The sequence below is a fragment of the Leuciscus leuciscus genome, assembly GCF_965113295.1.
Source record: "Leuciscus leuciscus genome assembly, chromosome: 5".
Taxonomy (NCBI): domain Eukaryota; kingdom Metazoa; phylum Chordata; class Actinopteri; order Cypriniformes; family Leuciscidae; genus Leuciscus; species Leuciscus leuciscus.
Genome location: NC_138729.1, coordinates 32,707,197 through 32,721,975, shown reverse-complemented (window position 1 = coordinate 32,721,975; position 14,779 = coordinate 32,707,197). Strand labels below are relative to the sequence as shown.

Sequence of the window (14,779 nt, the reverse complement as noted above, 5' to 3'; positions counted from 1 at the left end):
CACAGACTTTCAACATGAGTACAGTGTTTCAAGTTTGCTGCTTTAGTATTTGTAATTATTTTTTCACGTTTCTATGGTATACTGGAAAGCAATGATAAGCATTTCATACATTTTAAAGGCTTTTATTGGCAAAAACATTCAATATATGCAAAGAGTCGATATTTACTCTGCAATTCATCGGGCATGCTGGATATTAGCTTCTGGTCCAAATCCTGATGAAAGGTGATCCATTCTTGCCTTATTAGTGCTTGGAGTTTATCACAATTTGTGCTAGTCCACTTTGCCTTTTGAGGATGGACCACAGGTTATCTGCGTAATTACGATCTGGGGATTTGCCGGAAATCCAAAATTTCAATGTAATGATCTCCAAGCCACTTCATTATCACTCTTGCCTTGTGACATGGTGCTCCATCAAGCTGGAAAATGCACTGGATCATCACCAAATTTCACAACCTCATGGGTTGTTGTGAGAAGTTGTAACAGACCAGCGGATGGTGGATTGGAGGATTTATTTTGAGCACAGACTAAGCAAGCACCCACAAACCGCCGGATGTCCTCTGCCAAGGCGGGCCTCCAAAACCGCTGGCGAATGGCAGCTAGCGAGCTCCTCACTCCTGGGTGGCATAGAATGACCCTACTGGAGAATGGCGGCGTGGACCAAAAAAGGAACAAATAGCAGACCCGCCAGGCATCCCTGGGGCACTTTGACTCTAGCCTGAGCTCGTTTGATGTGAGCTTTGATTACCCAAGTGACTGCCCCCACTACGGCCCTGAGGCAAAGTGATGTCAGGAGGAGGCATGTCAACCAAGGTAGCGAAGCACTGCAACAATGCATCAGGCTTAACATTATTGGAGCCCGGTCTGTAAGATAACACAAAGTCGAAGGGCCCAAAAATCAATGCCCAATGAGCCTGCCTGGCATTCAGACATTTAGCCGAATGAATGTACTCCAAGTTCCTGTGGTCGTTCCACACCATGAAATGAATGGCCATCCCCTCCAACCAGACAGCTGTATCACCAGCAGCTCTCGATTGACGATGTCATAATTTCGCTCTGTGGGAGACAAACGGTGTGAGAAATAAGCGGACGGATGTAACTTATTATCTTGAGGGGATATTTTAGAGAGAACTGCTCCAACACCTACCATCAACCTCCACCACAAACTGCCAAGCGGAGTCAGGTGTAACAAGGATTGAAGCAGAAATAAACCTGCATTTGATTTCATCAAAAGGACTCTGAGCCGCCACAGTCCAGACACATTTAGCCTTGGTGGAGGTCAAGGCAGTCAGAGGGGCTGCCACCTGACCTAAGTTCCTATTGAATCGCTTGTAGAAATTGGCGAAACCCAGGAACTGTTGTAAACTCTTTCTGGAGTCAGGCACCGGCCAGTTAGGACCCATGCGAATCCCCCCCACAAAAATGACAGAACTCAAAAACGAGACTGACTGGGAATGGAAAGTACACTTGTCCGCCTTGACAAACAACTGATTCTCCAGCAGCCGCTGGAGCACACCTCTGATGTGCTGGATGTGCACCTGGAAGGAAGGAGAAAATATCATCCAGGTACACAAAAACAAATTTTATTTATTATATCTCTCAGCATGTCATTGACGAGTTCTTAGACGGCTGGGGCATTGGACAGGCCAAATGGTAAAAACCAAATATTCGAAGGGCCCCGTGGGGGTGTTAAAGGCCATCTTCCACTCATCCCCCTCAATCAGAACACGATGGTAAGTGTTGCGCAGATCCAACTTTGTGAAGAATCTCGCCCCCTGCAAAAGTTGACAAAAGCACAGTCATATGGGCGAAGTATGCATCTTGAAGAGATGCATCTTGGGACACACGCTAAAGACCGCCCATAGATCGTGATGCAACCCAGGACAAATCTATCTCCTCCTCCTGAAACAATGAGGGGGGCGACCAAAGATGGTACAGAAACTAGACAGTATGCATGATAGTAAGGACTCCAATTAGAAATAGACTTATCTGCCCAGTTAATGAGGGGACCATGTAGGGAATGCCAGGGATGGCTAAGGGAGCTACAGGAGACTTAGTTAAAGGGATAGTTCACTTTGAAATACATTTTTGGTATGTTTTAGCTTACCTCAAGGGCATCCAAGATGTAGGTGTCTTTTTTTCCGCAGTAGTTTCAATTTTGATATTTTTAGGTCAAACCGTTCTTGTCTGTCAGTCATATAATGCAGGTCTATGGTCATTATCTCAAAGAGCATGCACAGAGTCAAAATTAAAACAATTCCCCGTCGTCCAAATTAAACAATTCCCCATCGTAAGTACACATTGATGGCCTAAGACACGAAACGAGCGGTTTGTGTGAGAAAACTAACAGTATTTATATTGTTTTTACATCTTATACACAGCCATGTCGAAGTGATCTGATCTGACGTGTACGCAGACTGGTGCATAGATATATACACACTAGATGTCGCCTTGTCTACGGCAGTTCATTGGAACGAATGTCTTTAAGGCGACATCTAGTGTATATATCTATGCACCAGTCTGCGTACACGTCAGATCAGATCACTTCGCTCTTTGAGACAGTGACCATCGACCTGCATTATATGACTGACAGACAAGAACGGTTTGACCTAAAAATATCAAAATTGAAACTACTGCGGAAAAAAAGACACCTACATCTTGGATGCCCTTGAGGTAAGCTAAAACATACCAAAAATTTATTTCAAAGTGAACTATCCCTTTAAATAAATCTCTAGCTCCTCCCGGTGGTTGCCGGAGGTAACTATACTCACCGGGACGGATATGGTCACATGGATATGAGCTTGCGACCGTCCAGTAAGTGAGCAGTGATGGGAGAATGAATAGGAAGACCCCTCTCACGGGCCCAGTTTTCATTGAGAAACTTCCCCTCTGCCCTAGAGTCAATGAGTGCTGAACCCTTGAAGGAAGTATCATTCATGATGACAGTCACTGGCAGGAGAGTACTAGATTTATGAAATGGGGATGTGAAGGTTCCACTCACCAGAATTCCCCTAACTACTTACGAATGCTGGCTTTTACTTGACAGGATGCAGCCAGATGACCATGGCCACCACAATAAAGACAGTGACCCTCAGACAAGCGTTGTTGTTTTTCCTTAGCAGAAAGATGCATTCTACCAACTTGCATGGGCTCTACACCATCAGATGGTTCAGGTACCCGGGGAGCGGGAGGAGAATCGAAAAGTTCTGCCCGATGCCTTGAAAACTGACCCCGAACCCAACGATGCAACTCCATTCTGGAATCGAGACGAATGGCAATGTCAATGAGATCTTCCAGATGTTCTGGAAGTTCTGGCAGAAGTGAGAACACCACTTCATATTGAATGAAAAAGGAGCGACAGTTGCTAGGCTAACCAGCATAAGCTGAAGGATTGTTGACTCGAGGTTCGTAAGTGGACTCAGTGGTGGCTGACATTGGTGACGCAATATCTGGGTTGAGACGATTAAGTCTTTAAACTGGTCTGAAAGCTCAGCGACTCGCGCTGTGAGAGACTCCATGGAGAAATTAACAGGCTCCTACTCTTGACGGCCCAGCATGGTTGGGAACCAAGTTCCATGGCTGATCGGATAGGAGATTCTTCTGCTGGGTCCATGTTTGGCCGGTGTGTGGTGTGATGATCTCAGGAAGGAGGATCTAAAAGCAGAAGAATGCTTAGTTTTGTTTTATTGAAACACAATAATAAAGACAGAGTTCATGCTTAGTTCAGAACAGTAGAGAAGAGAATGGTCAGGCAGGCAGGGTTCAGAGTCCAGGGCAATCAAATCCGAATCATGAGGCAAGAATCAATGTCAGACAAGCAGGATAGTCAGGCTAGGAGCAAACAAAACCAACTGGGACCTCCCAAGTCACGATCGGAAACCGGCAGGTGTTCACGGCAGAAAGCAGTCCATAGAGGCGAACAGTAACCCAGGAAATTTCCAGCACCATTAATAGTCCGAATGGTCAACAGTGAGAGGGCAGTCCGAGACCAGTGAATTCTGGAGAGGAACAGGGAACCACAACACAACTGGGCAGAGGAAAAAAAAATTGATAAAAAGAAAAGAAAACAAATTAAAATAACAAAACTAGACAGGAAAAAAACGGGCAGGTGAACAGCAAGAAGCACAGAACACACTGGGAGAGAACAAAGGGAAAGGAAGCATAAAAATAGTAGAGAAATCAAACAATAAAGGGAGACAGGTGAGCGCAAACGAGCGGATACGCTGATTGTGAAACAAACATTTGTGCGTAAATGCACGTGGAAAAGACAGAAACAAACACAAAGGAAGAAAACAGAAGGAAGATCAAACCCGAGTCCTGACAGGGACATTCTGAAGCCTTCATCACTGCAGTTGAACCTCTCTCCTTGAAGTTCTTGATGATCCTTCCAGTAAATGGTTATTTCAGGTGTGATATTCTTTGCAGCAATTTCCTTGCATGTGAGGCCATTTTTGATGCAAAGCGATGATGGCTGTCTTTTTTTGGAGGTAACCATTGCTAACACAATAACACAATGATTGGAAGCACGTCTCTCCTTTTATATCAATCAGCCTGCTCTTATAATCCAATCAGAATGATAGAGTGATTTCTCTTGACTAATACTTGTTCACACTTTCCTATGTGATTATGATGTGATTAGTGAAATCTTTTTTTTGTGAAGCTTTTTGCAATTATTTAAAATGCATCTGATCACTCTGCACAATAATCTAGAAACTATGAATCAACACCAAAACAACTGAAGCAGCAAACTTAGCAAAACAACACAAATTTTCACTGCCAATGCTTTAGGCCATAGTAGTAAATGAAGACAGGATTTTCATTTCACTATCACTATTCACTAAGGAAGTCAGTGCTGTTTTTAGAAATTGGTGTCACTCTCATTTATAACTGAACTGTGTGTGAATGTAACCGTATTTAGCACTCTAAAGCAGGGCTGACAACCGTATATTGACATGTATTATGAATGTAGTCTATTTTGTGGGTGTGGTTGATTATTAATCAATAAATAAGCAGGTTCTAGTGTCTCATCTGTGCTGTGCTTTATGTATGTGTTGACGTTTGCCTGTTCATCCGTAGGGAACTGAGAGCCCTTTATATTTTCCAGTGTCTGGGTGAAGTGATCTCAGTTTTACATCTGAATGAATCTTCAGCGCTCCTCTTCCACCCCCTCATATCTGCCAGCGTTTGTCTCTGCATTACACACACCCTTAAAAAAAATGAATCACGTCACTCCGTGTTTATCACCATTTCTCAGTGGCCAGTAGGTTGCGTTTGAGTTAATCAGTCATTTTTAGCTAAGACTATTTATAGGACAAGTATGTCAGTAGCTGTGGGCTCTATCTCCCTCTCCCGCCATTCTTTTTTTTCTCTCTTTCCTTCTTTCCTTCTTGTCTTCAAAATTTGTATTCCTTCCCTCCACTCTTATCTCTGTATCCAGGCCCTGTCTTTATGTACCATATGTGTGTTTGTTACATTTATATTGCATAACCGACTGAGACTGCTACAGTCCAGAAGGTTAGTTTCATAGAGTAGCCCACATGTTCTGACATTCATATATTCTTGGAGTAGGTTTTTTGCACATCAATGTAAATTCATAGGACAGTGTTTGGTATAATTCCTGCAGGTCAGTATATCCCTTATCTTTTTTCATATATATTTGATATATATTTGGATATTTCTAGTATTCATGTTTAATATTGCAGTGTTCTTATATACTGTTAACACTTTTCTTTTCTTTTCTTTTCTTTTCTTTTCTTTTCTTTTCTTTTCTTTTCTTTTCTTTTCTTTTATCTTTTACATTTATATAAGGCTATCAAATTAACCATTAAATCCTTTAAAACCAAGTCCAAAAAATTTAACATTTATTCCACTCACGTTTTTCAGATGTCAGCATTAGAATTGTAGCATTTTAGTTCTTAATTGCTTATTATTTCTGCATGAAGGATTTCATATGATGCTCACAACCAATGAACATGTTTATGCATTTATTTTTTTATACCTTAATGATAGTTTGTGTCTACAAATACAGGATTAGATGCTTGTTATGAGGCCACACCCAATGCCCTGTTTCTCCATACTAATTAGGCTGTCTAACCAGTAGCGGCCTAATTCTGCATTTGATGCTTAGCAACACCCTGAAGAGTTCAGTAATGAAACAGCTATTATTAATTGGTCTCATTTCCTAATACTTGATAGCTCTCACTATCTCTTACCTCTTTATTAAACAAGCTTGACTCAATAAAGATACTTTTACAGTGGCTTTTACATTTTTATATCCATATATATATATATATATATATATATTCTTCATCAGCGTGCAACGCAGAGCTTCAAAAATGAAAAAATGTTACATAAATATGACTGATATATATGTTTATAATTCTATGTGCTTGTGCTACAAATACACTGTGTGTGTGTGTGTATGTGTATATTTATATATATATATATATATATATATATATATATATATATATATATATATCGTTCAAATCAGGTTTATTGGCAAAATGTACAGACTTTCAGCTGTTTGCAATGAACAAATCAAACAAAAGTAATTGAAATATCACAACACAATAAATGTTTCAAGTGGTTTCCCAAATTTCAACTGAAATTGCAACTTTTAATGACTTCTGCTGTCTCAAAATTATTCAGCTGTTTAAACTTACATTTTGGGAATGTCAGTTCCAGAATATAGTCCAGGATAATGGAATGATCAAGACACTGGAGTACCAGAGGCCTTAGCCATACCATACAGATGTAATATTGCTCTGTTACTCAACTACACCACATCTGACCCCATCTGCACACGTACACCATCCTATCTCCCTCCTTTCTCCTCCTTCCCTAATTTACAGGTCTATCCCTGGCTGTGCTCTCCCAGTGAATCTGTCTAGTGGGTATTAATGCTGCCAGAGTGGATGGGAAATTAATAGTGCATGTAGTGAAATTAAAGCCCTGCCTAATGACTGCTCCTATCTCCTTCCTGACCTTGTCTCTCGCAGCCCACAAGGGCAACGGGGTGAACCGTAAATCTCACAAATCCATCTCTATAACCTTACAGCATGTGTGAATGCACATTATGAATGAAAGCTGTGGAACAAAATACAGTGCTGGGTTTCATTGAATCTGCATGAATGAAAGGAGGCGTGCCTGTGCGCTGGTGTTTAATTGCATTGCATGATGTGTGTGTGTGCTTGTTGTATATGTGTATAACTCAAGGTTATGCCTGGACATGTTTAATTTTTTGACATTCGTTTTTGTCCCCTTGCATTTCCCAGAATGACCCGTTACAGGTTAATAAATGATGCATCATCTACTGTAATTGTTATGATTCCTGTCTTATGTTCCCCTTGTCTTGTGTGGACTTTTGTCATTTCCTGTCCTGTACCATGTTTTGTAGCCAGCCCTTGAAACGAAGATTTTTCAGGACCACACTTCAAACAAAGGGGTATGAGAAATGTACCTGCATACACCGGCTACAGAGGCAACATGGCTGCCAATAATCATTTTCTTTATGTCACATTCAATCTTGTGTTCATATTTATGGTCATGTTCTTCAAAGAAATGTTTGCAAAAAAATCGCTGAAGTTCGCTAACGATAGTCCCGCAACATATTTTCATGTCTGATAACTGGTGAATGTAATTGCGGCAGGGAATCGGCTTATCTTTTACCGTACGTCTGCCATGAACGCATTGTTTTCTTGTGGTTATATGTGAACACGATATAAACGAACAGTGCTTACACAGTTTCATGCTTTTTGCAACATGATCAACCAGTCTTGTATGTTCTTTATCAAACAGGGACACCTGAGGAAACCCGGAGGCTCATTCGCTTTCGCGCTGACAAAGAGCAACGTTTCCTGAAGTCCAAAAATACTTAGGCGTCGAAGATATTGTCATCTCCGTTGTTTTCTGCGAACTTCAGAAGAAAAATGCGAAAAAATAGCTGTAACCCACGCAATTGAGATGACTACAGCTGACGACGGCATCTTGGAAGTTTGTGATAAACATTGGCACATCTCCTGTGACGTAGGCACTAGCGACAACGTATAATGACGTGTAACGGTGTAGTAGTGGTGTCCCATTTCTTTGGGGGATTTTTTTCACCCCTACGCCTTGCCACTCTGTTTCAAGGGGCAAGGGTAAGGGGTAGGCGAAGGATTAGGGGTAGGTGAAGGGGTATAAGATAGAATTGGAATTGGGCCTAAGTCTGTCTGTCTAGTTTTGAGTTTATCTAATAAAGCTGTTGCACGTGGATCCTGCTTCCTCCTTTGATTCAGCCTGCATCGTTACAGAAGAACTCACCACAAATGGATCTAGCAGCAGCTTTGGGGAGTCTCCAGCCAAGAAGGCGGCCACGCCTAATTCTGGTTCCCGGGATGGCCGCCGCCACGTCGCCTGAGAGTATCCAGCCAAGAAGGCGGCCACGCCTGAGTCTGGTTCCCAGGATGACTGCCGATCCAGAGACGCTTCACGTCACATCTGCCGATCCAGAGACACTTCACGTCACGTCACGCCTGCCAATCCAGAGACTGTTCACGTCACATCTGCCGAGCCAGAGACTGTTCACGTCACGTCTGCCGAGCCAGAGACTGTTCACGTGACTTCTGCCGAGCCAGAGTCTGTTCACGTCACGTATGCCGATCCAGAGACTGTTCACGTCACGTCTGCCGATCCAGAGACTGTTCACGTCACGTCTGCCGATCCAGAGACTGTTCACGTCACGTCTGCCGATCCAGAGACTGTTCACGTCACGTCTGCCGATCCAGAGACTGTTCACGTCACGTCTGCTGATCCAGAGTCTCCGGACAAGATGGTCGCCCGCCGAGCCAGAGTCTCCGGACAAGATGGTCGCCGCCGAGCCAGAGTCTCCGGACAAGATGGTCGCCGCCGATCCAGAGTCTCCGGACAAGATGGTCGCCCGCCGAGCCAGTGTCTCCGGACAAGATGGCCACCGCCGAGCCAGTGTCTCCGGACAAGATGGCCGCCGCCGAGCCAGTGTCTCCGGACAAGATGGCCGCCGCTGAGCCGGTGTCTGTTCCTGTTCCTGAGCCTGCGTCTGTTCCTTTTCCTGAGCCGGTGTCTGTTCCTGTTTCTGAGCCGGTGTCTGTTCCTGTTTCTGAGCCGGTGTCTGTTCCTGAGCATAACCCCATAGCTGCCCTCAAGAAAATTTTGGGAGGGGGCAGTGGGTCCCCTGAACTGTCGTCTCCGCCCTGGCCACCCAAACTGTCTGGTCCACCCTGGCCACCTGCACGGTCTGGTCCGCCCTGGCCACCTGAACTGCCAGCTCCGCCCTGGCCACCTGAACTGCCTGTTCCGCCCTGGCCACCGGCACTGTCTGGTCCACCCTGGCCGCCTGAACTGCCTGCTCCGCTCTGGCCGCCTGCTCCGCCCTGGCCACCTGAACTGCCTGCTCCGCCCTGGCCTCCAGTCCTGCTGCAGTCTCCAGGCCCTCTTCCGCTCAACGGGCCTGGCCCTCCATCCTGCCTCCATCCAGAGACTGTTCACATCACATCTGCCGAGCCAGAGACTGTTCACGTCACGTCTGCCGAGCCAGAGACTGTTCACGTGACTTCTGCCGAGCCAGAGTCTGTTCACGTCACGTATGCCGATCCAGAGACTGTTCACGTCACGTCTGCCGATCCAGAGACTGGCCCTCCATCCCGCCCCCGGGTCCGCCTCCGCTCCACCACCCTCCTTGACTGTTTCCTGAGGAGCGTCTGGAATCCGTTCCTTAAGTGGGGGGCTCTGTTATGATTCCTGTCTTATGTTCCCCTTGTCTTGTGTGGACTTTTGTCATTTCCTGTCCTGTACCATGTTTTGTAATCCCTTGTAGTTTTTCTTGGTTATTAGGCTCCCCAGGTGTTTCTGATTAGCCACGCCCCCTTGTTATCTTGTTTAGCTTGTTAGTCTCTGTATTTAAACCATGTGTCTTGTTTCAGTGTTTGTGGGTTCTTGACTTTGTAATGTTGTTTGTTCTGTTCCTGAGTCCTGTTCCCTAGTCTAAGTCTGTCTGTCTAGTTTTGAGTTTATCTAATAAAGCTGTTGCACGTGGATCCTGCTTCCTCTTTTGATTCAGCCTGCATCGTTACAGTAATCATGTGTGAGCATGTGTAAATGAGGGCTTTTGAATTTACCTGCTGCATTCTCAACCTCCCTTCTTTCCCCAGTCCCTGCTTCTGTTGTCATAGCAACCCTTTGATGATAACAATAGGGCCTAGAGGTGTTTTTGGAAGGTTTAGGGGGAAAAGGACGAGAAAGGAATAAAGAGAGAAAGAGCGAATAGAGGCAAAAGTGCTACTTCTCAAGCTGATTGCCATAGCTCGTCAAATTCCTTCACATCATCGGCACTATGACTCACCACAGCCCTGCCCAAACACTCTCACCCACTCGCTCTTTCTGACTCTCTGATTGCGCTGTTTTTGCTCTCCCCCTCCACCAATGTCTTCTCATCTTTGGCATGATGATGTTAATTAAGTGCATGACAACTATGACCACTTGTATATTTGGAAGGCTCATCTGCTGTTGTCCAAAATGATGTCTTGCAATTGGAGTGTCAAGGCAGAGGGGCATAAATGCCTTATATAATGATATGTGGGTATCAAGGTCGTAGGTTTGGGTTTAATACAACCTTGATTTATTATTTTAAAAGAAACTAGTGATTGAAACAATGAGTCACAGTACCTCGATCATCTGTAAAAAAAGTAATTCCCATTGCATAGAAGTCTGTTTATATAGTCATATTTACTTAGTCATTGTCATAATGGTTATCTATCACATCTATGCATGTCTTTTTTGACCCCTTATAATTATCAACTGTCATAACTCAAAAAAACGTATATCGAACTTTTCCTATCATTTACTATGCTTACACCCCGCCACTTTCTTTACAATCGACTGTAAGTAGTTTTACAGCTGTCAGTTCCAAATACTGACTGTGTAAACACAAGCACATAGAAAATGCTTTATTTTGATTCTGTCTGTTAAAGCCTGTTAAATTGACATTTGAGTATCTATAAATGAGGAGAATGCATTACTGAAGTAAATTTGGCTGTGTTTCTCTTGTTTGTTCTCTCGCACTCCTGCAGGGATCTGCCTCAATATGGACACAAGCAGTGGCAGTCCTATTTTGGCCGAACATTTGACGTATACACCAAGCTGTGGAAGTTTCAGCAGCAGCACAGGTCAGCCCTAGATCTATTTTTGAAACAGAAAGGACTGTTTTTTTAACCAAAATCTCAAAAATAAAACCGTTAGGCTTAGACTTTTATGACAAAAGACTGAAGATTTAACATGCATGATCAAACCTCCCTCTGATAGTTCCTCTGCACTATGATGTCAGCATTAATGACAGATGATTCTTGATTCTTCTTATTTGGGTTTATTTGACTGGAGAATAGACAAGTCCTGGACAACCGGTATGGTCTCAAGAGGTGGCAGATAGGTGAAGTGGCCTCAAAAATTGGGCAGCTGTACTACCATTACTAGTAAGGAGCCTTTTAACACAGCTATTTATTCATCTGGTTTCAAACAGCGTACTTCAAGAATTGTTTTCACATCATTTTTTTATTTTGTCTTCTTCAGCCTCCGCACTTCAGAAACAAGCTACCTAAATGAAGCCTTTTCTTTCTATTCGGCCATTCGCCAGCGATCATATTACCACCAAGTCAACAAAGAAGACAGGTGAAAAGGCGCTACAATGAACTGTGATAAGCAAAGTTTATGTTTTCTTGATTTTTATTTTCTATGTTCTGGAAAGTTCTTTAAAGTAATATACTTATGAGCAAGTAAAGCAGTAAATATCCCAAATTTCTGTCTTTTATGGTTTTCTCTTCAGTTCATTAATCTTGTCCCTTCTCCTTTGCACAGGCCTGAGCTGGTTGTAAAAAAGCTGAGGTATTACGCTCGTTTTATCGTTGTTTGTCTGTTGCTCAACAAGATGGACCTGGTTAAAGTGCTAGTCAAGGTAAGTCATGGACGGCAGACCAAATGGACCAGTTACACATTTTTAGTCCATGGATAGATATTCAGTCGAACAGAGGTTCTTGCCAAAGGATCAGTCAGCATTGACAGTCTGTTGGTTAGTTATACAGCTGGAATTAAAGCAAAATTCACGCCTCATCAATTTTGGCACTGTAAAATTGCACACTGTCAGCCATTACTCATATACTCATATTAATAGAAATTAATGAGTTTTTTTTTTTTTTTTTTTTTTTGCAAAGGACTAAGAAATATACTGACAACAATTCACCGTTCATGAGAAGAAAAACCCAGTATGGTCTATATCTGTGTTTTTGAGACCATCTGTGGTGTCTTTTTTTGCAGGAGCTTTCTGAGGAGATTGAGGACTACACCCAGCGCTTCAACACAGAGGACCAGTTAGAGTGGAACCTGGTGCTGCAAGAAGTTGCTGCTTTTGTGGAGGTAAGAATTTTTTTAAAGAAGTCTATAATGTGCATAAAGTGTCATCAGTATAGAGTGATGCAGGTATGATGTCACTTTGTAGGCCAACCGCCAGTTAGCTGGTTCCCTCGACAAAAACCCAATTGGATTTTTCCATAGGCTTTTGGATTATCGTCAAAAAAAACTGTGATCAACAAAATTGTATGATACTTACTCGTTTTGGCCATCAAGAAATTTTTTACAGATGACAAAAACACAACTTTTATGAATTTTAATTCCTAAATGCAGTAAAAAGCTGAAGGTAGGGTATAAACTAACTACACCACGGTCCCACGAATTCAACGTCACCATCAATAAGCTTCCGACAACATTTTCTCAGAACGTTAGAATAGTTTATAAGAGAACAATTATAAGCAGCAGGCTGTAAAAGTGGACTGAGCTTACCTTGTTCGGCGTGATGACGTTTAATGTCCCCGACAGCCTCTGAAGTCCCATTTTAGCCACTTTTTAGCAACTGACTTTTTCATGACACGTAACAGCTTAAAAAAATGGGGTAATACTGAAGTATTTTATGTCGTAAAATAAAACGTGAAAGTGTCTTGAGCTGGTATTCACCACAGACCTTATTTCAGCCATTTAACCAAAATCCCATTAAAAAAACCCATTGACTTCGGGATGATAGAACCAGAAGTGCTAACTCATTTCCGCGATTGGCATACAAAGTGATGTCATACCTGCACCACTCAATTGCACTATTAAAATCACCATGAAATGCGATTCACAACCCCCTTTCATGATATAAAAAAATATTTTGTATGTCAACAGAAAAGCAAAGTTGTTCTGAGATTGAGCAAATTATGATCTTGAAGAAAGAATATGAAGCAGTTTTTTATCTGGAATAATATACACCAAATCATTCACAGTAAGACCACTACCAGTCAAAAGTTTGGGGGCAGTAAATTTGATCAAATACAGTCACAAAAAAAATTATTACTGTTTTTAATAACCATCATTAAAATAACCTTTTTTCTACTTTATATTTTAAATGTAATTATTATTATCAATGTTTATTTTTTATTTTTTTTTATAAACGTACCGAAAAGTAGTGTATAGTAAATCAGTTTAATTTTTATTTCATGCAAAAATGTATCAATGTTGTGCACTTTAAAAAGCACAATAACTCAGATGTTATAAATACCTCTTCTTACATGACTTACTGTTACAAAGGTCAGATGTAGTCCACTCTGTAAGACTGTTTGACAAATATTGATATTTTCTTCACCATTGTGCCTTTCTCATCTACTATTTTTCTACCTACACAGGCAGATCCTCTTATGATCGTAAATGATGACAACGCCATGGTGGTCATATCCAATCGGCTGCAGGAGGGGGGTGTGCCCCCTCTTGAGCAGGGCATGGTGGTTGGCCAGCTCACCTTGGCAGATGCACTCATCATTGGCAACTGTAACAGTCAGGTGGGAGTACAGTACAGCAAAACACCTAGCAGGCTGAGCAAGTTATATAATATGTCAAATTCAAGCAGTGCTTTCTTATGTAAATGATTAGACACTTCAAACTTGTTGTGTAGGTTACAACTCTGGTTTTTGCAATGGTTGGATTTCATCTGGTTTGCAGGTGAAGTTTAGCGAGCTGACCATCGATATGTTTCGTATGCTTCAAGCGCTTGAGAGGGAACCAGTGAACCTGGCCACACAAAGCTCCAAACCAGGGACACTTGTAAGAGAAGACTCTTACACTCTCCCTGTCACTCTCTATGTTGAGTGTTTCTGAGTATTTTCACCCTTCCTCCCTCGCTATTTCAGTACTTCACCTTTTTCAGGGTCTCTCTTACTGTTCTATCTCACTCCACCTGCTCTCTGTGTCTCTCTATTCCTCTCTCACTTGTTTATCTCTCTCATTATAGGAGCCCAATGAAAAGCCTGCCAAAAGAGAGAACCCTCATAAATATCTACTCTACAAACCAACCTTCAGCCAGCTCTTCACTTTCCTGTCCGCCTCCTTCAAGGTTTGTCTGATGTCACTGCAGTTTTTAGCACCTGTCAATTAATTGTCAATCCATCCTGTAATTTTTGTCCTGTTTTGACTCTATATTTGCATAGAGACCTTGTAGCAGTGACATTTCACATATAGTGATTAAGCTTAAATCAAATATGATATATATGCTTTGCCAGTAGACTCTTAAATGACAATTTTTACTTTAAGCAAATATAAACTACCGTTCAAAAGTTTTATTTAAGTGTATATTTAAATAGTTTTGTATTATACGTTTATTTATTTTTTTATTTTTTTAAAGAAATCATGTTTTATTCAGAAAGGTGACACCTTTAACATGGTTTTAAAAATTATATCTCAAATAAAT

At 42.2% G+C, this 14,779-nt stretch overlaps 1 protein-coding gene across 5 annotated transcripts in view; it reads left to right on the top strand.

Annotated features, from left to right (window-relative positions):
* scai (suppressor of cancer cell invasion) overlaps nt 1–14,779 on the top strand; it is a 36,857-nt gene that overhangs the window by 13,117 nt on the left and 8,961 nt on the right. For 4 of the 5 annotated variants that reach the window (XR_014206084.1, XM_082169951.1, XM_082169952.1 and 1 more), the window contains exons 3-10: nt 11,085–11,180; nt 11,397–11,483; nt 11,581–11,679; nt 11,866–11,962; nt 12,322–12,420; nt 13,722–13,874; nt 14,035–14,175; nt 14,324–14,425. Coding sequence is in view for 4 of the 5 variants with exons in the window: in XM_082169951.1 (XP_082026077.1) it covers nt 11,085–11,180; nt 11,397–11,483; nt 11,581–11,679; nt 11,866–11,962; nt 12,322–12,420; nt 13,722–13,874; nt 14,035–14,175; nt 14,324–14,425 (874 nt within the window). In the remaining variant the exon portion in view is untranslated. The remainder of the gene's footprint in view (nt 1–11,084; nt 11,181–11,396; nt 11,484–11,580; nt 11,680–11,865; nt 11,963–12,321; nt 12,421–13,721; nt 13,875–14,034; nt 14,176–14,323; nt 14,426–14,779) is intronic. The other variant, XM_082169953.1, reaches the window with a different exon arrangement.